Raw genomic sequence first — 25,353 nt, forward strand, 5'->3', positions numbered from 1 at the left:
GTGTGCAGACATGACGTTCACTAAAGCAGACACAAGACATTGAAACAAGCAGTGTTGGGACTAACAAAGTAACATTCATGAGTTGATGACAAGTGTGCAGACATGACGTTCACTAAAGCAGACACAAGACATTGAAACAAGCAGTGTTGGGACTAACAAAGTAACATTCATGAGATGATGACAAGTGTGCAGACATGACGTTCATTAAAGCAGACACAAGACATTGAAACAAGCAGTGTTGGGACTAACATGTTACAAAGTAACATTCATGAGTTGATGACAAGTGTGCAGACATGACGTTCATTAAAGCAGACACAAGACATTGAAACAAGCAGTGTTGGGACTAACAAAGTAACATTCATGAGTTGATGACAAGTGTGCAGACATGACGTTCACTAAAGCAGACACAAGACATTGAAACAAGCAGTGTTGGGACTAACAAAGTAACATTCATGAGTTGATGACAAGTGTGCAGACATGACGTTCATTAAAGCAGACACAAGACATTGAAACAAGCAGTGTTGGGACTAACAAAGTAACATTCATGAGTTGATGACAAGTGTGCAGACATGACGTTCATTAAAGCAGACACAAGACATTGAAACAAGCAGTGTTGGGACTAACAAAGTAACGTTCATGAGTTGATGACAAGTGTGCAGACATGACGTTCATTAAAGCAGACACAAGACATTGAAACAAGCAGTGTTGGGACTAACAAAGTAACATTCATGAGTTGATGACATAACAAAGTAACGCCGTTAGTTTCGGCGGTAACTATAGTAATCTAACGCCTTATTTTTTATATTCAGTAACTCAGTTACCTTTACTACATGATGCGTTACTGCGTTATTTTTGATGTAGTATCGGCTAGAAACTGAAGATCTGAGTGTGTTTTGTGGCAGCGCTGCGGTGGAAAAGAAAAGGCGTACGTGCTTTGTGTGGGTGGGGGCGGGTGGGGGTTGGGGGGGGGTTGGGGGGGGGGACTCCCATACCGTAGTTGAGGAGCGCAGGGGAGACTTTCCTTCGGGTCTAACAACCTTCACTTTACCCGGAAGTGGTCTTTACAGCTGAGGGTGAATGACCAGGTTTGTTGCAACTTTGTGACTTTATTGCACGCAGCCATCCACCAAGCTAGAGAGAGCACCTGCACGTTGTTTGTGTGTTGTATGTAGACCACGTTGTTTGTGTGTTGTATGTAGACCACGTTGTTTGTGTGTTGTATGTAGACCACGTTGTTTGTGTGTTGTATGTAGAACACATTGTTTGTGTGTTGTATGTAGAGCACGTTGTTTGTGTGTTGTATGTAGAACACATTGTTTGTGTGTTGTATGTAGCCCACATTGTTTGTGTGTTGTATGTAGAGCACATTGTTTGTGTGTTGTATGTAGACCACATTGTTTGTGTGTTGTATGTAGAGCACATTGTTTGTGTGTTGTATGTAGACCACATTGTTTGTGTGTTGTATGTAGACCACATTGTTTGTGTGTTGTATGTAGAGCACATTGTTTGTGTGTTGTATGTAGACCACGTTGTTTGTGTGTTGTATGTAGAACACATTGTTTGTGTGTTGTATGTAGCCCACATTGTTTGTGTGTTGTATGTAGCCCACATTGTTTGTGTGTTGTATGTAGCCCACATTGTTTGTGTGTTGTATGTAGACCACATTGTTTGTGTGTTGTATGTAGACCACATTGTTTGTGTGTTGTATGTAGCCCACATTGTTTGTGTGTTGTATGTAGAGCACGTTGTTTGTGTGTTGTATGTAGCCCACATTGTTTGTGTGTTGTATGTAGAGCACATTGTTTGTGTGTTGTATGTAGAGCACATTGTTTGTGTGTTGTATGTAGACCACATTGTTTGTGTGTTGTATGTAGACCACATTGTTTGTGTGTTGTATGTAGCCCACATTGTTTGTGTGTTGTATGTAGAGCACGTTGTTTGTGTGTTGTATGTAGCCCACATTGTTTGTGTGTTGTATGTAGAGCACATTGTTTGTGTGTTGTATGTAGACCACATTGTTTGTGTGTTGTATGTAGAGCACATTGTTTGTGTGTTGTATGTAGAGCACATTGTTTGTGTGTTGTATGTAGAGCACATTGTTTGTGTGTTGTATGTAGAGCACATTGTTTGTGTGTTGTATGTAGACCACGTTGTTTGTGTGTTGTATGTAGACCACGTTGTTTGTGTGTTGTATGTAGACCACGTTGTTTGTGTGTTGTATGTAGACCACGTTGTTTGTGTGTTGTATGTAGAGCACGTTGTTTGTGTGTTGTATGTAGAGCACGTTGTTTGTGTGTTGTATGTAGCCCACATTGTTTGTGTGTTGTATGTAGACCACATTGTTTGTGTGTTGTATGTAGAGCACATTGTTTGTGTGTTGTATGTAGACCACATTGTTTGTGTGCTGTATGTAGACCACATTGTTTGTGTGTTGTATGTAGACCACATTGTTTGTGTGTTGTATGTAGCCCACATTGTTTGTGTGTTGTATGTAGCCCACATTGTTTGTGTGTTGTATGTAGACCACATTGTTTGTGTGTTGTATGTAGCCCACATTGTTTGTGTGTTGTATGTAGACCACGTTGTTTGTGTGTTGTATGTAGACCACATTGTTTGTGTGTTGTATGTAGCCCACATTGTTTGTGTGTTGTATGTAGCCCACATTGTTTGTGTGTTGTATGTAGACCACATTGTTTGTGTGTTGTATGTAGCCCACATTGTTTGTGTGTTGTATGTAGAGCACGTTGTTTGTGTGTTGTATGTAGCCCACATTGTTTGTGTGTTGTATGTAGAGCACATTGTTTGTGTGTTGTATGTAGACCACATTGTTTGTGTGTTGTATGTAGAGCACATTGTTTGTGTGTTGTATGTAGAGCACATTGTTTGTGTGTTGTATGTAGAGCACATTGTTTGTGTGTTGTATGTAGAGCACATTGTTTGTGTGTTGTATGTAGAGCACATTGTTTGTGTGTTGTATGTAGACTACATTGTTTGTGTGTTGTATGTAGACCACGTTGTTTGTGTGTTGTATGTAGACCACGTTGTTTGTGTGTTGTATGTAGACCACGTTGTTTGTGTGTTGTATGTAGACCACGTTGTTTGTGTGTTGTATGTAGACCACGTTGTTTGTGTGTTGTATGTAGAGCACGTTGTTTGTGTGTTGTATGTAGAGCACGTTGTTTGTGTGTTGTATGTAGCCCACATTGTTTGTGTGTTGTATGTAGACCACATTGTTTGTGTGTTGTATGTAGAGCACATTGTTTGTGTGTTGTATGTAGACCACATTGTTTGTGTGCTGTATGTAGAGCACATTGTTTGTGTGTTGTATGTAGCCCACATTGTTTGTGTGTTGTATGTAGACCACATTGTTTGTGTGTTGTATGTAGAGCACATTGTTTGTGTGTTGTATGTAGACCACATTGTTTGTGTGTTGTATGTAGAGCACATTGTTTGTGTGTTGTATGTAGAGCACATTGTTTGTGTGTTGTATGTAGAGCACATTGTTTGTGTGTTGTATGTAGACTACATTGTTTGTGTGTTGTATGTAGACCACGTTGTTTGTGTGTTGTATGTAGACCACGTTGTTTGTGTGTTGTATGTAGACCACGTTGTTTGTGTGTTGTATGTAGACCACGTTGTTTGTGTGTTGTATGTAGACCACGTTGTTTGTGTGTTGTATGTAGAGCACGTTGTTTGTGTGTTGTATGTAGAGCACGTTGTTTGTGTGTTGTATGTAGCCCACATTGTTTGTGTGTTGTATGTAGACCACATTGTTTGTGTGTTGTATGTAGAGCACATTGTTTGTGTGTTGTATGTAGACCACATTGTTTGTGTGTTGTATGTAGAGCACATTGTTTGTGTGTTGTATGTAGACTACATTGTTTGTGTGTTGTATGTAGACCACGTTGTTTGTGTGTTGTATGTAGACCACGTTGTTTGTGTGTTGTATGTAGACCACGTTGTTTGTGTGTTGTATGTAGACCACGTTGTTTGTGTGTTGTATGTAGACCACGTTGTTTGTGTGTTGTATGTAGAGCACGTTGTTTGTGTGTTGTATGTAGAGCACGTTGTTTGTGTGTTGTATGTAGCCCACATTGTTTGTGTGTTGTATGTAGACCACATTGTTTGTGTGTTGTATGTAGAGCACATTGTTTGTGTGTTGTATGTAGACCACATTGTTTGTGTGCTGTATGTAGAGCACATTGTTTGTGTGTTGTATGTAGCCCACATTGTTTGTGTGTTGTATGTAGACCACATTGTTTGTGTGTTGTATGTAGAGCACATTGTTTGTGTGTTGTATGTAGACCACATTGTTTGTGTGTTGTATGTAGAGCACATTGTTTGTGTGTTGTATGTAGAGCACATTGTTTGTGTGTTGTATGTAGAGCACATTGTTTGTGTGTTGTATGTAGACTACATTGTTTGTGTGTTGTATGTAGACCACGTTGTTTGTGTGTTGTATGTAGACCACGTTGTTTGTGTGTTGTATGTAGACCACGTTGTTTGTGTGTTGTATGTAGACCACGTTGTTTGTGTGTTGTATGTAGACCACGTTGTTTGTGTGTTGTATGTAGAGCACGTTGTTTGTGTGTTGTATGTAGAGCACGTTGTTTGTGTGTTGTATGTAGCCCACATTGTTTGTGTGTTGTATGTAGACCACATTGTTTGTGTGTTGTATGTAGAGCACATTGTTTGTGTGTTGTATGTAGACCACATTGTTTGTGTGCTGTATGTAGAGCACATTGTTTGTGTGTTGTATGTAGCCCACATTGTTTGTGTGTTGTATGTAGACCACATTGTTTGTGTGTTGTATGTAGAGCACATTGTTTGTGTGTTGTATGTAGACCACATTGTTTGTGTGTTGTATGTAGAGCACATTGTTTGTGTGTTGTATGTAGAGCACATTGTTTGTGTGTTGTATGTAGACCACGTTGTTTGTGTGTTGTATGTAGACCACGTTGTTTGTGTGTTGTATGTAGACCACGTTGTTTGTGTGTTGTATGTAGACCACATTGTTTGTGTGTTGTATGTAGACCACGTTGTTTGTGTGTTGTATGTAGAGCACATTGTTTGTGTGTAGTATGTAGAGCACATTGTTTGTGTGTTGTATGTAGACCACATTGTTTGTGTGTTGTATGTAGACCACGTTGTTTGTGTGTTGTATGTAGACCACATTGTTTGTGTGTTGTATGTAGACCACGTTGTTTGTGTGTTGTATGTAGACCACATTGTTTGTGTGTTGTATGTAGACCACGTTGTTTGTGTGTTGTATGTAGAACACATTGTTTGTGTGTTGTATGTAGCCCACATTGTTTGTGTGTTGTATGTAGCCCACATTGTTTGTGTGTTGTATGTAGCCCACATTGTTTGTGTGTTGTATGTAGACCACATTGTTTGTGTGTTGTATGTAGACCACATTGTTTGTGTGTTGTATGTAGCCCACATTGTTTGTGTGTTGTATGTAGAGCACGTTGTTTGTGTGTTGTATGTAGCCCACATTGTTTGTGTGTTGTATGTAGAGCACATTGTTTGTGTGTTGTATGTAGAGCACATTGTTTGTGTGTTGTATGTAGACCACATTGTTTGTGTGTTGTATGTAGACCACATTGTTTGTGTGTTGTATGTAGCCCACATTGTTTGTGTGTTGTATGTAGAGCACGTTGTTTGTGTGTTGTATGTAGCCCACATTGTTTGTGTGTTGTATGTAGAGCACATTGTTTGTGTGTTGTATGTAGACCACATTGTTTGTGTGTTGTATGTAGAGCACATTGTTTGTGTGTTGTATGTAGAGCACATTGTTTGTGTGTTGTATGTAGAGCACATTGTTTGTGTGTTGTATGTAGAGCACATTGTTTGTGTGTTGTATGTAGAGCACATTGTTTGTGTGTTGTATGTAGACTACGTTGTTTGTGTGTTGTATGTAGACCACGTTGTTTGTGTGTTGTATGTAGACCACGTTGTTTGTGTGTTGTATGTAGACCACGTTGTTTGTGTGTTGTATGTAGACCACGTTGTTTGTGTGTTGTATGTAGAGCACGTTGTTTGTGTGTTGTATGTAGAGCACGTTGTTTGTGTGTTGTATGTAGCCCACATTGTTTGTGTGTTGTATGTAGACCACATTGTTTGTGTGTTGTATGTAGAGCACATTGTTTGTGTGTTGTATGTAGACCACATTGTTTGTGTGCTGTATGTAGAGCACATTGTTTGTGTGTTGTATGTAGACCACATTGTTTGTGTGTTGTATGTAGCCCACATTGTTTGTGTGTTGTATGTAGCCCACATTGTTTGTGTGTTGTATGTAGCCCACATTGTTTGTGTGTTGTATGTAGACCACATTGTTTGTGTGTTGTATGTAGCCCACATTGTTTGTGTGTTGTATGTAGACCACGTTGTTTGTGTGTTGTATGTAGACCACATTGTTTGTGTGTTGTATGTAGACCACATTGTTTGTGTGTTGTATGTAGCCCACATTGTTTGTGTGTTGTATGTAGACCACATTGTTTGTGTGTTGTATGTAGCCCACATTGTTTGTGTGTTGTATGTAGAGCACGTTGTTTGTGTGTTGTATGTAGCCCACATTGTTTGTGTGTTGTATGTAGAGCACATTGTTTGTGTGTTGTATGTAGACCACATTGTTTGTGTGTTGTATGTAGAGCACATTGTTTGTGTGTTGTATGTAGAGCACATTGTTTGTGTGTTGTATGTAGAGCACATTGTTTGTGTGTTGTATGTAGAGCACATTGTTTGTGTGTTGTATGTAGAGCACATTGTTTGTGTGTTGTATGTAGAGCACATTGTTTGTGTGTTGTATGTAGACTACATTGTTTGTGTGTTGTATGTAGACCACGTTGTTTGTGTGTTGTATGTAGACCACGTTGTTTGTGTGTTGTATGTAGACCACGTTGTTTGTGTGTTGTATGTAGACCACGTTGTTTGTGTGTTGTATGTAGACCACGTTGTTTGTGTGTTGTATGTAGAGCACGTTGTTTGTGTGTTGTATGTAGAGCACGTTGTTTGTGTGTTGTATGTAGCCCACATTGTTTGTGTGTTGTATGTAGACCACATTGTTTGTGTGTTGTATGTAGAGCACATTGTTTGTGTGTTGTATGTAGACCACATTGTTTGTGTGCTGTATGTAGAGCACATTGTTTGTGTGTTGTATGTAGCCCACATTGTTTGTGTGTTGTATGTAGACCACATTGTTTGTGTGTTGTATGTAGAGCACATTGTTTGTGTGTTGTATGTAGACCACATTGTTTGTGTGTTGTATGTAGAGCACATTGTTTGTGTGTTGTATGTAGAGCACATTGTTTGTGTGTTGTATGTAGACCACGTTGTTTGTGTGTTGTATGTAGACCACGTTGTTTGTGTGTTGTATGTAGACCACGTTGTTTGTGTGTTGTATGTAGACCACGTTGTTTGTGTGTTGTATGTAGACCACGTTGTTTGTGTGTTGTATGTAGAGCACATTGTTTGTGTGTAGTATGTAGAGCACATTGTTTGTGTGTTGTATGTAGACCACGTTGTTTGTGTGTTGTATGTAGACCACGTTGTTTGTGTGTTGTATGTAGACCACATTGTTTGTGTGTTGTATGTAGACCACGTTGTTTGTGTGTTGTATGTAGACCACGTTGTTTGTGTGTTGTATGTAGAGCACATTGTTTGTGTGTTGTATGTAGAGCACATTGTTTGTGTGTTGTATGTAGACCACATTGTTTGTGTATTGTATGTAGACCACATTGTTTGTGTGTTGTATGTAGAGCACATTGTTTGTGTGTTGTATGTAGAGCACATTGTTTGTGTGTTGTATGTAGACCACATTGTTTGTGTGTTGTATGTAGACCACATTGTTTGTGTGTTGTATGTAGACCACATTGTTTGTGTGTTGTATGTAGAGCACATTGTTTGTGTGTTGTATGTAGACCACGTTGTTTGTGTGTTGTATGTAGAGCACGTTGTTTGTGTGTTGTATGTAGACCACGTTGTTTGTGTGTTGTATGTAGACCACATTGTTTGTGTGTTGTATGTAGACCACATTGTTTGTGTGTTGTATGTAGAGCACATTGTTTGTGTGTTGTATGTAGAGCACATTGTTTGTGTGTTGTATGTAGAGCACATTGTTTGTGTGTTGTATGTAGAGCACATTGTTTGTGTGTTGTATGTAGACCACATTGTTTGTGTGTTGTATGTAGAGCACATTGTTTGTGTGTTGTATGTAGAGCACATTGTTTGTGTGTTGTATGTAGCCCACATTGTTTGTGTGTTGTATGTAGACCACGTTGTTTGTGTGTTGTATGTAGACCACGTTGTTTGTGTGTTGTATGTAGAGCACATTGTTTGTGTGTTGTATGTAGAGCACATTGTTTGTGTGTTGTATGTAGACCACATTGTTTGTGTGTTGTATGTAGAGCACATTGTTTGTGTGTTGTATGTAGAGCACATTGTTTGTGTGTTGTATGTAGACCACATTGTTTGTGTGTTGTATGTAGACCACATTGTTTGTGTGTTGTATGTAGACCACATTGTTTGTGTGTTGTATGTAGAGCACATTGTTTGTGTGTTGTATGTAGACCACGTTGTTTGTGTGTTGTATGTAGAGCATGTTGTTTGTGTGTTGTATGTAGACCACGTTGTTTGTGTGTTGTATGTAGACCACATTGTTTGTGTGTTGTATGTAGACCACATTGTTTGTGTGTTGTATGTAGAGCACATTGTTTGTGTGTTGTATGTAGAGCACATTGTTTGTGTGTTGTATGTAGAGCACATTGTTTGTGTGTTGTATGTAGAGCACATTGTTTGTGTGTTGTATGTAGAGCACATTGTTTGTGTGTTGTATGTAGAGCACATTGTTTGTGTGTTGTATGTAGAGCACATTGTTTGTGTGTTGTATGTAGAGCACATTGTTTGTGTGTTGTATGTAGAGCACATTGTTTGTGTGTTGTATGTAGACCACATTGTTTGTGTGTTGTATGTAGAGCACATTGTTTGTGTGTTGTATGTAGAGCACATTGTTTGTGTGTTGTATGTAGCCCACATTGTTTGTGTGTTGTATGTAGACCACGTTGTTTGTGTGTTGTATGTAGACCACGTTGTTTGTGTGTTGTATGTAGAGCACATTGTTTGTGTGTTGTATGTAGAGCACATTGTTTGTGTGTTGTATGTAGAGCACATTGTTTGTGTGTTGTATGTAGACCACATTGTTTGTGTGTTGTATGTAGACCACATTGTTTGTGTGTTGTATGTAGAGCACATTGTTTGTGTGTTGTATGTAGAGCACATTGTTTGTGTGTTGTATGTAGACCACATTGTTTGTGTGTTGTATGTAGACCACATTGTTTGTGTGTTGTATGTAGACCACATTGTTTGTGTGTTGTATGTAGAGCACATTGTTTGTGTGTTGTATGTAGACCACGTTGTTTGTGTGTTGTATGTAGAGCACGTTGTTTGTGTGTTGTATGTAGACCACGTTGTTTGTGTGTTGTATGTAGACCACATTGTTTGTGTGTTGTATGTAGACCACATTGTTTGTGTGTTGTATGTAGAGCACATTGTTTGTGTGTTGTATGTAGAGCACATTGTTTGTGTGTTGTATGTAGAGCACATTGTTTGTGTGTTGTATGTAGAGCACATTGTTTGTGTGTTGTATGTAGAGCACATTGTTTGTGTGTTGTATGTAGAGCACATTGTTTGTGTGTTGTATGTAGAGCACATTGTTTGTGTGTTGTATGTAGAGCACATTGTTTGTGTGTTGTATGTAGAGCACATTGTTTGTGTGTTGTATGTAGACCACATTGTTTGTGTGTTGTATGTAGAGCACATTGTTTGTGTGTTGTATGTAGAGCACATTGTTTGTGTGTTGTATGTAGACCACGTTGTTTGTGTGTTGTATGTAGAGCACGTTGTTTGTGTGTTGTATGTAGACCACGTTGTTTGTGTGTTGTATGTAGACCACATTGTTTGTGTGTTGTATGTAGACCACATTGTTTGTGTGTTGTATGTAGAGCACATTGTTTGTGTGTTGTATGTAGAGCACATTGTTTGTGTGTTGTATGTAGAGCACATTGTTTGTGTGTTGTATGTAGAGCACATTGTTTGTGTGTTGTATGTAGAGCACATTGTTTGTGTGTTGTATGTAGAGCACATTGTTTGTGTGTTGTATGTAGAGCACATTGTTTGTGTGTTGTATGTAGAGCACATTGTTTGTGTGTTGTATGTAGAGCACATTGTTTGTGTGTTGTATGTAGACCACATTGTTTGTGTGTTGTATGTAGAGCACATTGTTTGTGTGTTGTATGTAGAGCACATTGTTTGTGTGTTGTATGTAGCCCACGTTGTTTGTGTGTTGTATGTAGACCACGTTGTTTGTGTGTTGTATGTAGACCACGTTGTTTGTGTGTTGTATGTAGAGCACATTGTTTGTGTGTTGTATGTAGAGCACATTGTTTGTGTGTTGTATGTAGACCACATTGTTTGTGTATTGTATGTAGACCACATTGTTTGTGTGTTGTATGTAGAGCACATTGTTTGTGTGTTGTATGTAGAGCACATTGTTTGTGTGTTGTATGTAGACCACATTGTTTGTGTGTTGTATGTAGACCACATTGTTTGTGTGTTGTATGTAGACCACATTGTTTGTGTGTTGTATGTAGAGCACATTGTTTGTGTGTTGTATGTAGACCACGTTGTTTGTGTGTTGTATGTAGAGCACGTTGTTTGTGTGTTGTATGTAGACCACGTTGTTTGTGTGTTGTATGTAGACCACATTGTTTGTGTGTTGTATGTAGACCACATTGTTTGTGTGTTGTATGTAGAGCACATTGTTTGTGTGTTGTATGTAGAGCACATTGTTTGTGTGTTGTATGTAGAGCACATTGTTTGTGTGTTGTATGTAGAGCACATTGCTTAGCAGAGTTGAGTGATGCAAATGCATGTCAAGTTGACCAACACATTGTATTATCCTCCAGTACTGAAATGAAGGCTAAAGGGCATTAATGGGAGCTTTTAAAAAAGAAAAGAAAAAAATAAGTAACTAAATAGTTACTTTTCAAAGTAACGCATTACTTTTTGGTGTAATTAACTGAGTTAGTAACTGAGTTACTTTTGAAATGAAGTAACTAGTAAATAACTCATTACTGGTTTTCAGTAACTAACCCAACACTGGAAACAAGCTTGTAAACTTGTGGAATGAAGTCCTGACGATGAGCAAGTCAAACACATCGTTGAAACTACGTGCTTTTTCACTACCTTTCAACAACTTACGCTTCTAAAATTGATTTGACCTTTGAAATCTGATCATTTCCCAAACAATAACATGGATTCAACGTTACGACACAAATGTTGTATCAATGTAAAAATACAACTATTTTGCAACGTTGTTTGAGTGTTAAGGACATGGACGTATAGTCAACGTTGTATCAATGTAAAAATACAACTATTTTTGCAACGTTGTTTGAGTGTTAAGGACATGGACGTATAGTCAACGTTGTATCAATGTAAAAATACAACTATTTTGCAACGTTGTTTGAGTGTTAAGGACATGGACGTATAGTCAACGTTGTATCAATGTAAAAATACAACTATTTTGCAACGTTGTTTGAGTGTTAAGGACATGGACGTATAGTCAACGTTGTATCAATGTAAAAATACAACTATTTTGCAACGTTGTTTGAGTGTTAAGGACATGGACGTATAGTCAACGTTGTATCAATGTAAAAATACAACTATTTTGCAACGTTGTTTGAGTGTTAAGGACATGGACGTATAGTCAACGTTGTATCAATGTAAAAATACAACTATTTTGCAACGTTGTTTGAGTGTTAAGGACATGGACGTATAGTCAACGTTGTATCAATGTAAAAATACAACTATTTTGCAACGTTGTTTGAGTGTTAAGGACATGGACGTATAGTCAACGTTGTATCAATGTAAAAATACAACTATTTTGCAACGTTGTTTGAGTGTTAAGGACATGGACGTATAGTCAACGTTGTATCAATGTAAAAATACAACTATTTTGCAACGTTGTTTGAGTGTTAAGGACATGGACGTATAGTCAACGTTGTATCAATGTAAAAATACAACTATTTTGCAACGTTGTTTGAGTGTTAAGGACATGGACGTATAGTCAACGTTGTATCAATGTAAAAATACAACTATTTTGCAACGTTGTTTGAGTGTTAAGGACATGGACGTATAGTCAACGTTGTATCAATGTAAAAATACAACTATTTTGCAACGTTGTTTGAGTGTTAAGGACATGGACGTATAGTCAACGTTGTATCAATGTAAAAATACAACTATTTTGCAACGTTGTTTGAGTGTTAAGGACATGGACGTATAGTCAACGTTGTATCAATGTGAAAATACAACTATTTTGCAACGTTGTTTGAGTGTTAAGGACATGGACGTATAGTCAACGTTGTATCAATGTAAAAATACAACTATTTTGCAACGTTGTTTGAGTGTTAAGGACATGGACGTATAGTCAACGTTGTATCAATGTAAAAATACAACTATTTTGCAACGTTGTTTGAGTGTTAAGGACATGGACGTATAGTCAACGTTGTATCAATGTAAAAATACAACTATTTTGCAACGTTGTTTGAGTGTTAAGGACATGGACGTATAGTCAACGTTGTATCAATGTAAAAATACAACTATTTTGCAACGTTGTTTGAGTGTTAAGGACATGGATGTATAGTCAATGTTGTATGAATGTCTTGTGACTGCTGGGATTATTTGATGTGGCCCACAAAGGCTGTAAATAATGTGTCAAACTACTTGGACTTTCCCACTAAATATATTCCTTCTTTCCATGAAGTCGTGCATCACACATTTCACTTTGTTGTCTGACCCAACATAGACACACATTCTTCTTTGACAGGCGCAGGAATGAACACAACTTCTACAAAAAGTGCAGCACATTCAAAGAGTGTAAAAAGAGATTGTAAAAAGGGGGCGGAGTCTATGGGAATTTCTTCAGAAGGATTATAGCAGAGGGAATGAAGGATGCTTTTGCTACATGTTGTTCTGGACCTTTGTAGCGTCTGCTGGTGGCACTAACTGGAAGGACTAGTGAGAGGGTGAGTGTGTGAGAGGGTGAGGTGGTGAGAGCTTGAGGTAGTGAGAGCATGAGGTGGTAAGAGGGTGAGTGTGTGAGAGGGTGAGGGCGTGAGGTGGTGAGAGGGTGAGGTAGTGAGAGCATGAGGTGGTAAGAGGGTGAGGTGGTGAGAGCTTGAGGTAGTGAGAGCATGAGGTGGTAAGAGGGTGAGTGTGTGAGAGGGTGAGGGCGTGAGGTGGTGAGAGGGTGAGGTAGTGAGAGCTTGAGGAAGTGAGAGCATGAGGTGGTAAGAGGGTGAGTGTGTGAGAGGGTGAGGGCGTGAGGTGGTGAGAGGGTGAGGTAGTGAGAGCATGAGGTGGTAAGAGGGTGAGGTGGTGAGAGGGTGAGGTAGTGAGAGCATGAGGTGGTAAGAGGGTGAGGTAGTGAGAGCATGAGGTGGTAAGAGGGTGAGGTGGTGAGAGCTTGAGGTAGTGAGAGCATGAGGTGGTAAGAGGGTGAGAGCTTGAGGTAGTGAGAGCATGAGGTGGTAAGAGGGTGAGGTGGTGAGAGCTTGAGGTAGTGAGAGCATGAGGTGGTAAGAGGGTGAGAGCTTGAGGTAGTGAGAGCATGAGGTGGTAAGAGGGTGAGGTGGTGAGAGGGTGAGGTAGTGAGAGCATGAGGTGGTAAAAGGGTGAGGTGGTGAGAGGGTGGGGTAGTGAGAGCATGAGGTGGTAAGAGGGTGAGGTGGTGAGAGGGTGAGGTAGTGAGAGCATGAGGTGGTAAGAGGGTGAGGTGGTGAGAGGGTGAGGTAGTGAGAGCATGAGGTGGTAAGAGGGTGAGGTGGTGAGAGCTTGAGGTAGTGAGAGCATGAGGTGGTAAGAGGGTGAGAGCTTGAGGTAGTGAGAGCATGAGGTGGTAAGAGGGTGAGGTGGTGAGAGCTTGAGGTAGTGAGAGCATGAGGTGGTAAGAGGGAGAGCTTGAGGTGGTGAGAGCATGAGGTGGTAAGAGGGTGAGGTGGTGAGAGCTTGAGGTAGTGAGAGCATGAGGTGGTAAGAGGGTGAGAGCTTGAGGTGGTGAGAGCATGAGGTGGTAAGAGGGTGAGGTGGTGAGAGCTTGAGGTAGTGAGAGCATGAGGTGGTAAGAGGGTGAGAGCTTGAGGTAGTGAGAGCATGAGGTGGTAAGAGGGTGAGAGCTTGAGGTAGTGAGAGCATGAGGTGGTAAGAGGGTGAGGTGGTGAGAGCTTGAGGTAGTGAGAGCATGAGGTGGTAAGAGGGTGAGAGCTTGAGGTGGTGAGAGGTGGTCCGTGAACAGGTTGGTTCTCCTGACCACAGAGCGGTCCTACAGTTGGGAAAGGGTAGATATTTTATTTTAGAGTTTGGAGGTGAGTGAGTTGTACCAGGATGAAATATTAAAGATTTCATATTTGTATTCAATATTATGTCAAGTAACAAATGACAACTATTTTTCTTCAAATAAAAAATAAATATCTGCTTGACTAATAATGTATGAAGCTGTAATAATAATGTTGTTAATGACAATACAAGTTAAGTTTGTATGATTATAATCTGCTATAATAATATACTATTAGTTTCCCAATGTAACAAACATCATACATTACACTTTTGTGTTCAAATAAAAATATCCATTATAACAAGTTACCCATTAAATTGCACATTGGAAAAATAAGTTTTATGGTAAAAACCAACAAAATAAATGGGTTGCTCAGTTGCCAGAATTTAACCGTTTAAAAAAATATGGCAGTTTTTTTAACAGTAAAATGCTGTAAAAATACAAAAAAAACAACAAAAAAACACTTAAACTATGATACAATTCTGGCGACTGAGCTGGCAGATTTTTTTTAAGCAAAAAACATAATGATCAAATACATAGGCATTCATACATGAATATTCATATATATTTACTGAGGGCCCCCCATACAATAACTGATGTGGCCCTCAGTTAATATATATGAACATTCATATATATTAACTGAGGGCCCCCCATACAATAACTGATGTGGCCCTCAGTTAATATATATGAATATTCATATATACTTACTGAGGGCCACCATACAATAACTGTGATGTGGCCCTCAGTTAAATATATATGCATATTTATATATAATTTACTGAGGGCCACTATACAATAACTGTGATGTGGCCCTCAGTTAAATATATATGAATATTTATATATTATTTACTGAGGGCCACTATACAATAACTGTGATGTGGCCCTCAGTAAATATATATGAATATTTATATATAATTTACTGAGGGCCACTATACAATAACTGTGATGTGGCCCTCAGTTAAATATATATGAATATTTATATATAATTTACTGAGGGCCACTATACAATAACTGTGATGTGGCCCTCAGTAAATATATATGAATATTTATATATAATTTACTGAGGGCCACTATACAATAACTGTGATGTGGCCCTCAGTTAAATATATATGAATATTTATATATAATTTACTGAGGGCCACTATACAATAACTGTGATGTGGCCCTCAGTAAATATATATGAATATTTATATATAATTTACTGAGGGCCACTATACAATAACTGTGATGTGGCCCTCAGTTAAATATATATGAATATTTATATATAATTTACTGAGGGCCACTATACAATAACTGTGATGTGGCCCTCAGTTAAATATATATGAATATTTATATATAATTTACTGAGGGCCACTATACAATAACTGTGATGTGGCCCTCAGTAAATATATATGAATATTTATATATAATTTACTGAGGGCCACTATACAATAACTGTGATGTGGCCCTCAGTTAAATATATATGAATATTTATATATAATTTACTGAGGGCCACTATACAATAACTGTGATGTGGCCCTCAGTAAATATATATGAATATTTATATATAATTTACTGAGGGCCACTATACAATAACTGTGATGTGGCCCTCAGTTAAATATATATGAATATTTATATATAATTTACTGAGGGCCACTATACAATAACTGTGATGTGGCCCTCAGTAAATATATATCAGTGGTGTGTCATCAGGACCAGCAAAACCTTCTCTGCTGGCCAACCATAACCAGAAATCATGATCATAATTAAAGATAAGAGTAATTTTGAATGGACTTTCCCTAAATATGTAGAAGTATTGATCATGTGACATGATGCTCCTTCCAGCACTGTTGGTTTTACTTGGACTTTTTATCCAATCACAACTCAACTAGCTTATGTTGCCATGCTGTACCAAATCTGCCCGGGGCCTTTACAATCAACAATGCAGGCTTCTATGCACTGTAAGTGAACGGACACATACAGTTGATAGACAGTTGCGATAGCCAATCAGATCAGGAGTTGTCAGAAAGGCCTTCTAGCTGGCCTCACGTTGAACGTGACATTTACACATCTTGTGATTGGATACTCACCGCGACCATTAGTGGATGAATTTGAGAACACATGGATTGGGGATTATTATATTATTATTTTGTATTTTTTTCATAAAGAAATACAATCATGTGTGCTTACGGACTGTATCCCTGCAGACTGTATTGCTCTATATTGATATATAATATATATATTGGGTTTTTTATGTTGATTTAATCCAATTAAAAAAATAAAACTTTTTTTTTTGTTTGTTTGTTTTGTATTTCTTGTGTGGCCCGGTAACAATCGGTCCACGGCCCGGTACCGGTCCGCGGCCCACTGTTCTATAGCACATACTGGATGTGGACTTTAGTAAAGGAACTCTTCAGCTAACAAGCGGATTTGGAATCACTCACCAAAGAGAGAAATAATGTTTAATAACTGTTCATTTCACAACAAATTCAAACATGACAGCATATCTTTAGTCAATAAACACTCAAGTCTTTTTGCCAAAGTAGCAGAAATAATGACTGAATAAAACCTGCAACATTGTGTTAACACTAAATCAAACAAATGTGTTTTTATTGCCTTTTGGAATATCTAATAAAAGAGAAATTACTTTTATTTTGTCAAAGTAAATGTCAAAAAAAGACATTCTCAACATTTCTGCCCAAAGAAAAAACACCTTCTCAACATTGGTTGCAAATCATGCGATTTAATCCAAGGAATTCAAATTGATCTAAAACAGAGCGTGGTCCACATCAAAGCCCTTGTGCAAAAATTAAAATGTGCAAACTTGTAAACAAACATTTGAAATAATGATTGACTTTCTGGCCATGAGAGACAAAATAACATATTTACATTTGCGACTATGGCGCAGGTGATTGTTAAGAGTTCAGTCTGCAGCATTAAAAACTAGCATGCGTCACCGTGGCAACGCCATGGCATTTTCTCAACAGGCAGCGGAGCGAGGGGGGTGGGGGGTGGGGGGGTGGGGGGTGTCACTGCCTGGTTTGATTGGCAAAGTTGTGCTGCAGCAATATGAGAGAAGTGCGCAGCTGGGAAAGAAATAGAAAGCCATGCTTCACTAAAGTTCAAACATTGTCTTGTCATCCACACGCCATCGCATGTCTGCAGGAACTCCTCACTAGCGCCACCTACCTGTTCTAGAAGCTTGATGGAGTTCTGCAGCACGCTTTGGAGGAGCTGCGCCTCCTCTCCGGTCATGAAGGCAGGACCTGGTCTTGAAGTGGACTCGGGCACAGCGCTGTCAGACAGACAGGAGGCAAGGATCAATAAATAATGTCAGACAGGAGGCAAGGATCAATAAATAATGTCAGACAGGAGGCAAGGATCAATAAATGTCAGACAGGAGGGCAAGGATCAATAAATAATGTCAGACAGGAGGCAAGGATCAATAAATACTGTCAGACAGGAGGGCAAGGATCAATAAATAATGTCAGACAGGAGGCAAGGATCAATAAATAATGTCAGACAGGAGGGCAAGGATCAATAAATAATGTCAGACAGGAGGCAAGGATCAATAAATAATGTCAGACAGGAGGCAAGGATCAATAAATAATGTCAGACAGGAGGCAAGGATCAATAAATAATGTCAGACAGGAGGCAAGGATCAATAAATAATGTCAGACAGGAGGCAAGGATCAATAAATAATGTCAGACAGGAGGCAAGGATCAATAAATAATGTCAGACAGGAGGGCAAGGATCAATAAATAATGTCAGACAGGAGGGCAAGGATCAATAAATAATGTCAGACAGGAGGCAAGGATCAATAAATAATGTCAGACAGGAGGGCAAGGATCAATAAATAATGTCAGACAGGAGGGCAAGGATCAATAAATAATGTCAGACATGAGGCAAGGATCAATAAATAATGTCAGACAGGAGGCAAAGATCAATAAATAATGTCAGACAGGAGGGCAAAGATCAATAAATAATGTCAGACAGGAGGCAAAGATCAATAAATAATGTCAGACAGGAGGCAAGGATCAATAAATAATGTCAGACAGGAGGCAAAGATCAATAAATAATGTCAGACAGGAGGGCAAGGATCAATAAATAATGTCAGACAGGAGGGCAAGGATCAATAAATAATGTCAGACAGGAGGCAAAGATCAATAAATAATGTCAGACAGGAGGCAAAGATCAATAAATAATGTCAGACAGGAGGCAAGGATCAATAAATAATGTCAGACAGGAGGCAAGGATCAATAAATAATGTCAGACAGGAGGGCAAGGATCAATAAATAATGTCAGACAGGAGGCAAAGATCAATAAATAATGTCAGACAGGAGGCAAGGATCAATAAATAATGTCAGACAGGAGGCAAGGATCAATAAATAATGTCAGACAGGAGACAAGGGTCAATAAATAATGTCAGACAGGAGGGCAAGGATCAATAAATAATGTCAGACAGGAGGCAAGTATCAATAAATAATGTCAGACAGGAGGGCAAGGATCAATAAATAATGTCAGACAGGAGGGCAAGGATCAATAAATAATGTCAGACAGGAGGCAAAGATCAATAAATAATGTCAGACAGGAGGCAATGATCAATAAATAATGTCAGACAGGAGGCAAGGATCAATAAATAATGTCAGACAGGAGGGCAAGGATCAATAAATACTGTCAGACAGGAGGCAAGGATCAATAAATAATGTCAGACAGGAGGCAAGGATCAATAAATAATGTCAGACAGGAGGCAAGGATCAATAAATAATGTCAGACAGGAGGCAAGGATCAATAAATGTCAGACAGGAGGCAAGGATCAATAAATAATGTCAGACAGGAGGCAAGTATCAATAAATAATGTCAGACAGGAGGGCAAGGATCAATAAATAATGTCAGACAGGAGGGCAAGGATCAATAAATAATGTCAGACAGGAGGCAAGGATCAATAAATAATGTCAGACAGGAGGCAAGGATCAATAAATAATGTCAGACAGGAGACAAGGATCAAAAAATAATGTCAGACAGGAGGCAAGGATCAATAAATAATGTCAGACAAGAGGCAAGGATCAATAAATAATGTCAGACAGGAGGCAAGGATCAATAAATAATGTCAGACAGGAGGCAAGGATCAATAAATAATGTCAGACAGGAGGGCAAGGATCAATAAATAATGTCAGACAGGAGGCAAGGATCAATAAATAATGTCAGACAGGAGGCAAGGATCAATAAATGTCAGACAGGAGGGCAAGGATCAATAAATAATGTCAGACAGGAGGGCAAGGATCAATAAATAATGTCAGACAGGAGGGCAAGGATCAATAAATAATGTCAGACAGGAGGCAAGGATCAATAAATGTCAGACAGGAGGGCAAGGATCAATAAATAATGTCAGACAGGAGGCAAGGATCAATAAATAATGTCAGACAGGAGGGCAAGGATCAATAAATAATGTCAGACAGGAGGGCAAGGATCAATAAATAATGTCAGACAGGAGGCAAGGATCAATAAATAATGTCAGACAGGAGGGCAAGGATCAATAAATAATGTCAGACAGGAGGCAAGGATCAATAAATAATGTCAGACAGGAGGTAAGGATCAATAAATAATGTCAGACAGGAGGCAAGGATCAATAAATAATGTCAGACAGGAGGCAAGGATCAATAAATGATGTCAGACAGGAGGCAAGGATCAATAAATAATGTCAGACAGGAGGCAAGGATCAATAAATAATGTCAGACAGGAGGCAAGGATCAATAAATAATGTCAGACAGGAGGCAAGGATCAATAAATAATGTCAGACAGGAGGCAAGGATCAATAAATAATGTCAGACAGGAAGGCAAGGATCAATAAATGTCAGACAGGAGGCAAGGATCAATAAATAATGTCAGACAGGAGGCAAGGATCAATAAATAATGTCAGACAGGAGGGCAAGGATCAATAAATAATGTCAGACAGGAGGCAAGGATCAATAAATAATGTCAGACAGGAGGCAAGGATCAATAAATAATGTCAGACAGGAGGCAAGGATCAATAAATAATGTCAGACAGGAGACAAGGATCAAAAAATAATGTCAGACAGGAGGCAAGGATCAATAAATAATGTCAGACAAGAGGCAAGGATCAATAAATAATGTCAGACAGGAGGCAAGGATCAATAAATAATGTCAGACAGGAGGCAAGGATCAATAAATAATGTCAGACAGGAGGGCAAGGATCAATAAATAATGTCAGACAGGAGGCAAGGATCAATAAATAATGTCAGACAGGAGGCAAGGATCAATAAATGTCAGACAGGAGGGCAAGGATCAATAAATAATGTCAGACAGGAGGGCAAGGATCAATAAATAATGTCAGACAGGAGGGCAAGGATCAATAAATAATGTCAGACAGGAGGCAAGGATCAATAAATGTCAGACAGGAGGGCAAGGATCAATAAATAATGTCAGACAGGAGGCAAGGATCAATAAATAATGTCAGACAGGAGGGCAAGGATCAATAAATAATGTCAGACAGGAGGGCAAGGATCAATAAATAATGTCAGACAGGAGGCAAGGATCAATAAATAATGTCAGACAGGAGGGCAAGGATCAATAAATAATGTCAGACAGGAGGCAAGGATCAATAAATAATGTCAGACAGGAGGTAAGGATCAATAAATAATGTCAGACAGGAGGCAAGGATCAATAAATAATGTCAGACAGGAGGCAAGGATCAATAAATGATGTCAGACAGGAGGCAAGGATCAATAAATAATGTCAGACAGGAGGCAAGGATCAATAAATAATGTCAGACAGGAGGCAAGGATCAATAAATAATGTCAGACAGGAGGCAAGGATCAATAAATAATGTCAGACAGGAGGCAAGGATCAATAAATAATGTCAGACAGGAGGCAAGGATCAATAAATAATGTCAGACAGGAGGCAAGGATCAATAAATAATGTCAGACAGGAGGGCAAGGATCAATAAATAATGTCAGACAGGAGACAAGGATCAATAAATAATGTCAGACAGGAGGGCAAGGATCAATAAATAATGTCAGACAGGAGGCAAGGATCAATAAATAATGTCAGACAGGAGGCAAAGATCAATAAATAATGTCAGGCAGGAGGCAAGGATCAATAAATAATGTCAGACAGGAGGCAAGGATCAATAAATAATGTCAGACAGGAGGCAAAGATCAATAAATAATGTCAGACAGGAGGCAAGGATCAATAAATACTGTCAGACAGGAGGCAAGGATCAATAAATAATGTCAGACAGGAGGCAAGGATCAATAAATAATGTCAGACAGGAGGGCAAGGATCAATAAATACTGTCAGACAGGAGGCAAGGATCAATAAATAATGTCAGACAGGAGGCAAGGATCAATAAATAATGTCAGACAGGAGGCAAGGATCAATAAATAATGTCAGACAGGAGGCAAGGATCAATAAATAATGTCAGACAGGAGGCAAGGATCAATAAATAATGTCAGACAGGAGGGCAAGGATCAATAAATAATGTCAGACAGGAGGCAAGGATCAATAAATAATGTCAGACAGGAGGCAAGGATCAATAAATAATGTCAGACAGGAGGGCAAGGATCAATAAATAATGTCAGACAGGAGGCAAGGATCAATAAATAATGTCAGACAGGAGGCAAGGATCAATAAATAATGTCAGACAGGAGGCAAGGATCAATAAATAATGTCAGACAGGAGGGCAAGGATCAATAAATAATGTCAGACAGGAGGCAAAGATCAATAAATAATGTCAGACAGGAGGCAAGGATCAATAAATAATGTCAGACAGGAGGCAAGGATCAATAAATAATGTCAGACAGGAGACAAGGGTCAATAAATAATGTCAGACAGGAGGGCAAGGATCAATAAATAATGTCAGACAGGAGGCAAGTATCAATAAATAATGTCAGACAGGAGGGCAAGGATCAATAAATAATGTCAGACAGGAGGGCAAGGATCAATAAATAATGTCAGACAGGAGGCAAAGATCAATAAATAATGTCAGACAGGAGGCAATGATCAATAAATAATGTCAGACAGGAGGCAAGGATCAATAAATAATGTCAGACAGGAGGGCAAGGATCAATAAATACTGTCAGACAGGAGGCAAGGATCAATAAATAATGTCAGACAGGAGGCAAGGATCAATAAATAATGTCAGACAGGAGGCAAGGATCAATAAATAATGTCAGACAGGAGGCAAGGATCAATAAATGTCAGACAGGAGGCAAGGATCAATAAATAATGTCAGACAGGAGGCAAGTATCAATAAATAATGTCAGACAGGAGGGCAAGGATCAATAAATAATGTCAGACAGGAGGGCAAGGATCAATAAATAATGTCAGACAGGAGGCAAGGATCAATAAATAATGTCAGACAGGAGGCAAGGATCAATAAATAATGTCAGACAGGAGACAAGGATCAAAAAATAATGTCAGACAGGAGGCAAGGATCAATAAATAATGTCAGACAAGAGGCAAGGATCAATAAATAATGTCAGACAGGAGGCAAGGATCAATAAATAATGTCAGACAGGAGGCAAGGATCAATAAATAATGTCAGACAGGAGGGCAAGGATCAATAAATAATGTCAGACAGGAGGCAAGGATCAATAAATAATGTCAGACAGGAGGCAAGGATCAATAAATGTCAGACAGGAGGGCAAGGATCAATAAATAATGTCAGACAGGAGGGCAAGGATCAATAAATAATGTCAGACAGGAGGGCAAGGATCAATAAATAATGTCAGACAGGAGGCAAGGATCAATAAATGTCAGACAGGAGGGCAAGGATCAATAAATAATGTCAGACAGGAGGCAAGGATCAATAAATAATGTCAGACAGGAGGGCAAGGATCAATAAATAATGTCAGACAGGAGGGCAAGGATCAATAAATAATGTCAGACAGGAGGCAAGGATCAATAAATAATGTCAGACAGGAGGGCAAGGATCAATAAATAATGTCAGACAGGAGGCAAGGATCAATAAATAATGTCAGACAGGAGGTAAGGATCAATAAATAATGTCAGACAGGAGGCAAGGATCAATAAATAATGTCAGACAGGAGGCAAGGATCAATAAATGATGTCAGACAGGAGGCAAGGATCAATAAATAATGTCAGACAGGAGGCAAGGATCAATAAATAATGTCAGACAGGAGGCAAGGATCAATAAATAATGTCAGACAGGAGGCAAGGATCAATAAATAATGTCAGACAGGAGGCAAGGATCAATAAATAATGTCAGACAGGAAGGCAAGGATCAATAAATGTCAGACAGGAGGCAAGGATCAATAAATAATGTCAGACAGGAGGCAAGGATCAATAAATAATGTCAGACAGGAGGGCAAGGATCAATAAATAATGTCAGACAGGAGGCAAGGATCAATAAATAATGTCAGACAGGAGGCAAGGATCAATAAATAATGTCAGACAGGAGGCAAGGATCAATAAATAATGTCAGACAGGAGACAAGGATCAAAAAATAATGTCAGACAGGAGGCAAGGATCAATAAATAATGTCAGACAAGAGGCAAGGATCAATAAATAATGTCAGACAGGAGGCAAGGATCAATAAATAATGTCAGACAGGAGGCAAGGATCAATAAATAATGTCAGACAGGAGGGCAAGGATCAATAAATAATGTCAGACAGGAGGCAAGGATCAATAAATAATGTCAGACAGGAGGCAAGGATCAATAAATGTCAGACAGGAGGGCAAGGATCAATAAATAATGTCAGACAGGAGGGCAAGGATCAATAAATAATGTCAGACAGGAGGGCAAGGATCAATAAATAATGTCAGACAGGAGGCAAGGATCAATAAATGTCAGACAGGAGGGCAAGGATCAATAAATAATGTCAGACAGGAGGCAAGGATCAATAAATAATGTCAGACAGGAGGGCAAGGATCAATAAATAATGTCAGACAGGAGGGCAAGGATCAATAAATAATGTCAGACAGGAGGCAAGGATCAATAAATAATGTCAGACAGGAGGGCAAGGATCAATAAATAATGTCAGACAGGAGGCAAGGATCAATAAATAATGTCAGACAGGAGGTAAGGATCAATAAATAATGTCAGACAGGAGGCAAGGATCAATAAATAATGTCAGACAGGAGGCAAGGATCAATAAATGATGTCAGACAGGAGGCAAGGATCAATAAATAATGTCAGACAGGAGGCAAGGATCAATAAATAATGTCAGACAGGAGGCAAGGATCAATAAATAATGTCAGACAGGAGGCAAGGATCAATAAATAATGTCAGACAGGAGGCAAGGATCAATAAATAATGTCAGACAGGAGGCAAGGATCAATAAATAATGTCAGACAGGAGGCAAGGATCAATAAATAATGTCAGACAGGAGGGCAAGGATCAATAAATAATGTCAGACAGGAGACAAGGATCAATAAATAATGTCAGACAGGAGGGCAAGGATCAATAAATAATGTCAGACAGGAGGCAAGGATCAATAAATAATGTCAGACAGGAGGCAAAGATCAATAAATAATGTCAGGCAGGAGGCAAGGATCAATAAATAATGTCAGACAGGAGGCAAGGATCAATAAATAATGTCAGACAGGAGGCAAAGATCAATAAATAATGTCAGACAGGAGGCAAGGATCAATAAATACTGTCAGACAGGAGGCAAGGATCAATAAATAATGTCAGACAGGAGGCAAGGATCAATAAATAATGTCAGACAGGAGGGCAAGGATCAATAAATACTGTCAGACAGGAGGCAAGGATCAATAAATAATGTCAGACAGGAGGCAAGGATCAATAAATAATGTCAGACAGGAGGCAAGGATCAATAAATAATGTCAGACAGGAGGCAAGGATCAATAAATAATGTCAGACAGGAGGCAAGGATCAATAAATAATGTCAGACAGGAGGGCAAGGATCAATAAATAATGTCAGACAGGAGGCAAGGATCAATAAATAATGTCAGACAGGAGGCAAGGATCAATAAAT

The 25,353-nt window shown here is 38.9% G+C and overlaps 1 protein-coding gene across 1 annotated transcript in view; it reads right to left on the minus strand.

The window, feature by feature from the left end:
- Positions 1-16,867: 16,867 nt before the first annotated feature.
- Positions 16,868-25,353, minus strand: part of gramd1c (GRAM domain containing 1c) — a 59,013-nt gene continuing 50,527 nt past the window's right edge. The window contains exons 16-17 of the mRNA XM_062021873.1: positions 17,558-17,663; positions 16,868-17,454 (exon numbers count right to left, since the gene is read on the minus strand). Coding sequence (XP_061877857.1) covers positions 17,398-17,454; positions 17,558-17,663 — 163 coding nt within the window. The 3' untranslated portion in view covers positions 16,868-17,397. The remainder of the gene's footprint in view (positions 17,455-17,557; positions 17,664-25,353) is intronic.

The sequence above is a fragment of the Entelurus aequoreus genome, linkage group LG15 (assembly GCF_033978785.1).
Source record: "Entelurus aequoreus isolate RoL-2023_Sb linkage group LG15, RoL_Eaeq_v1.1, whole genome shotgun sequence".
Lineage (NCBI taxonomy): Eukaryota > Metazoa > Chordata > Actinopteri > Syngnathiformes > Syngnathidae > Entelurus > Entelurus aequoreus.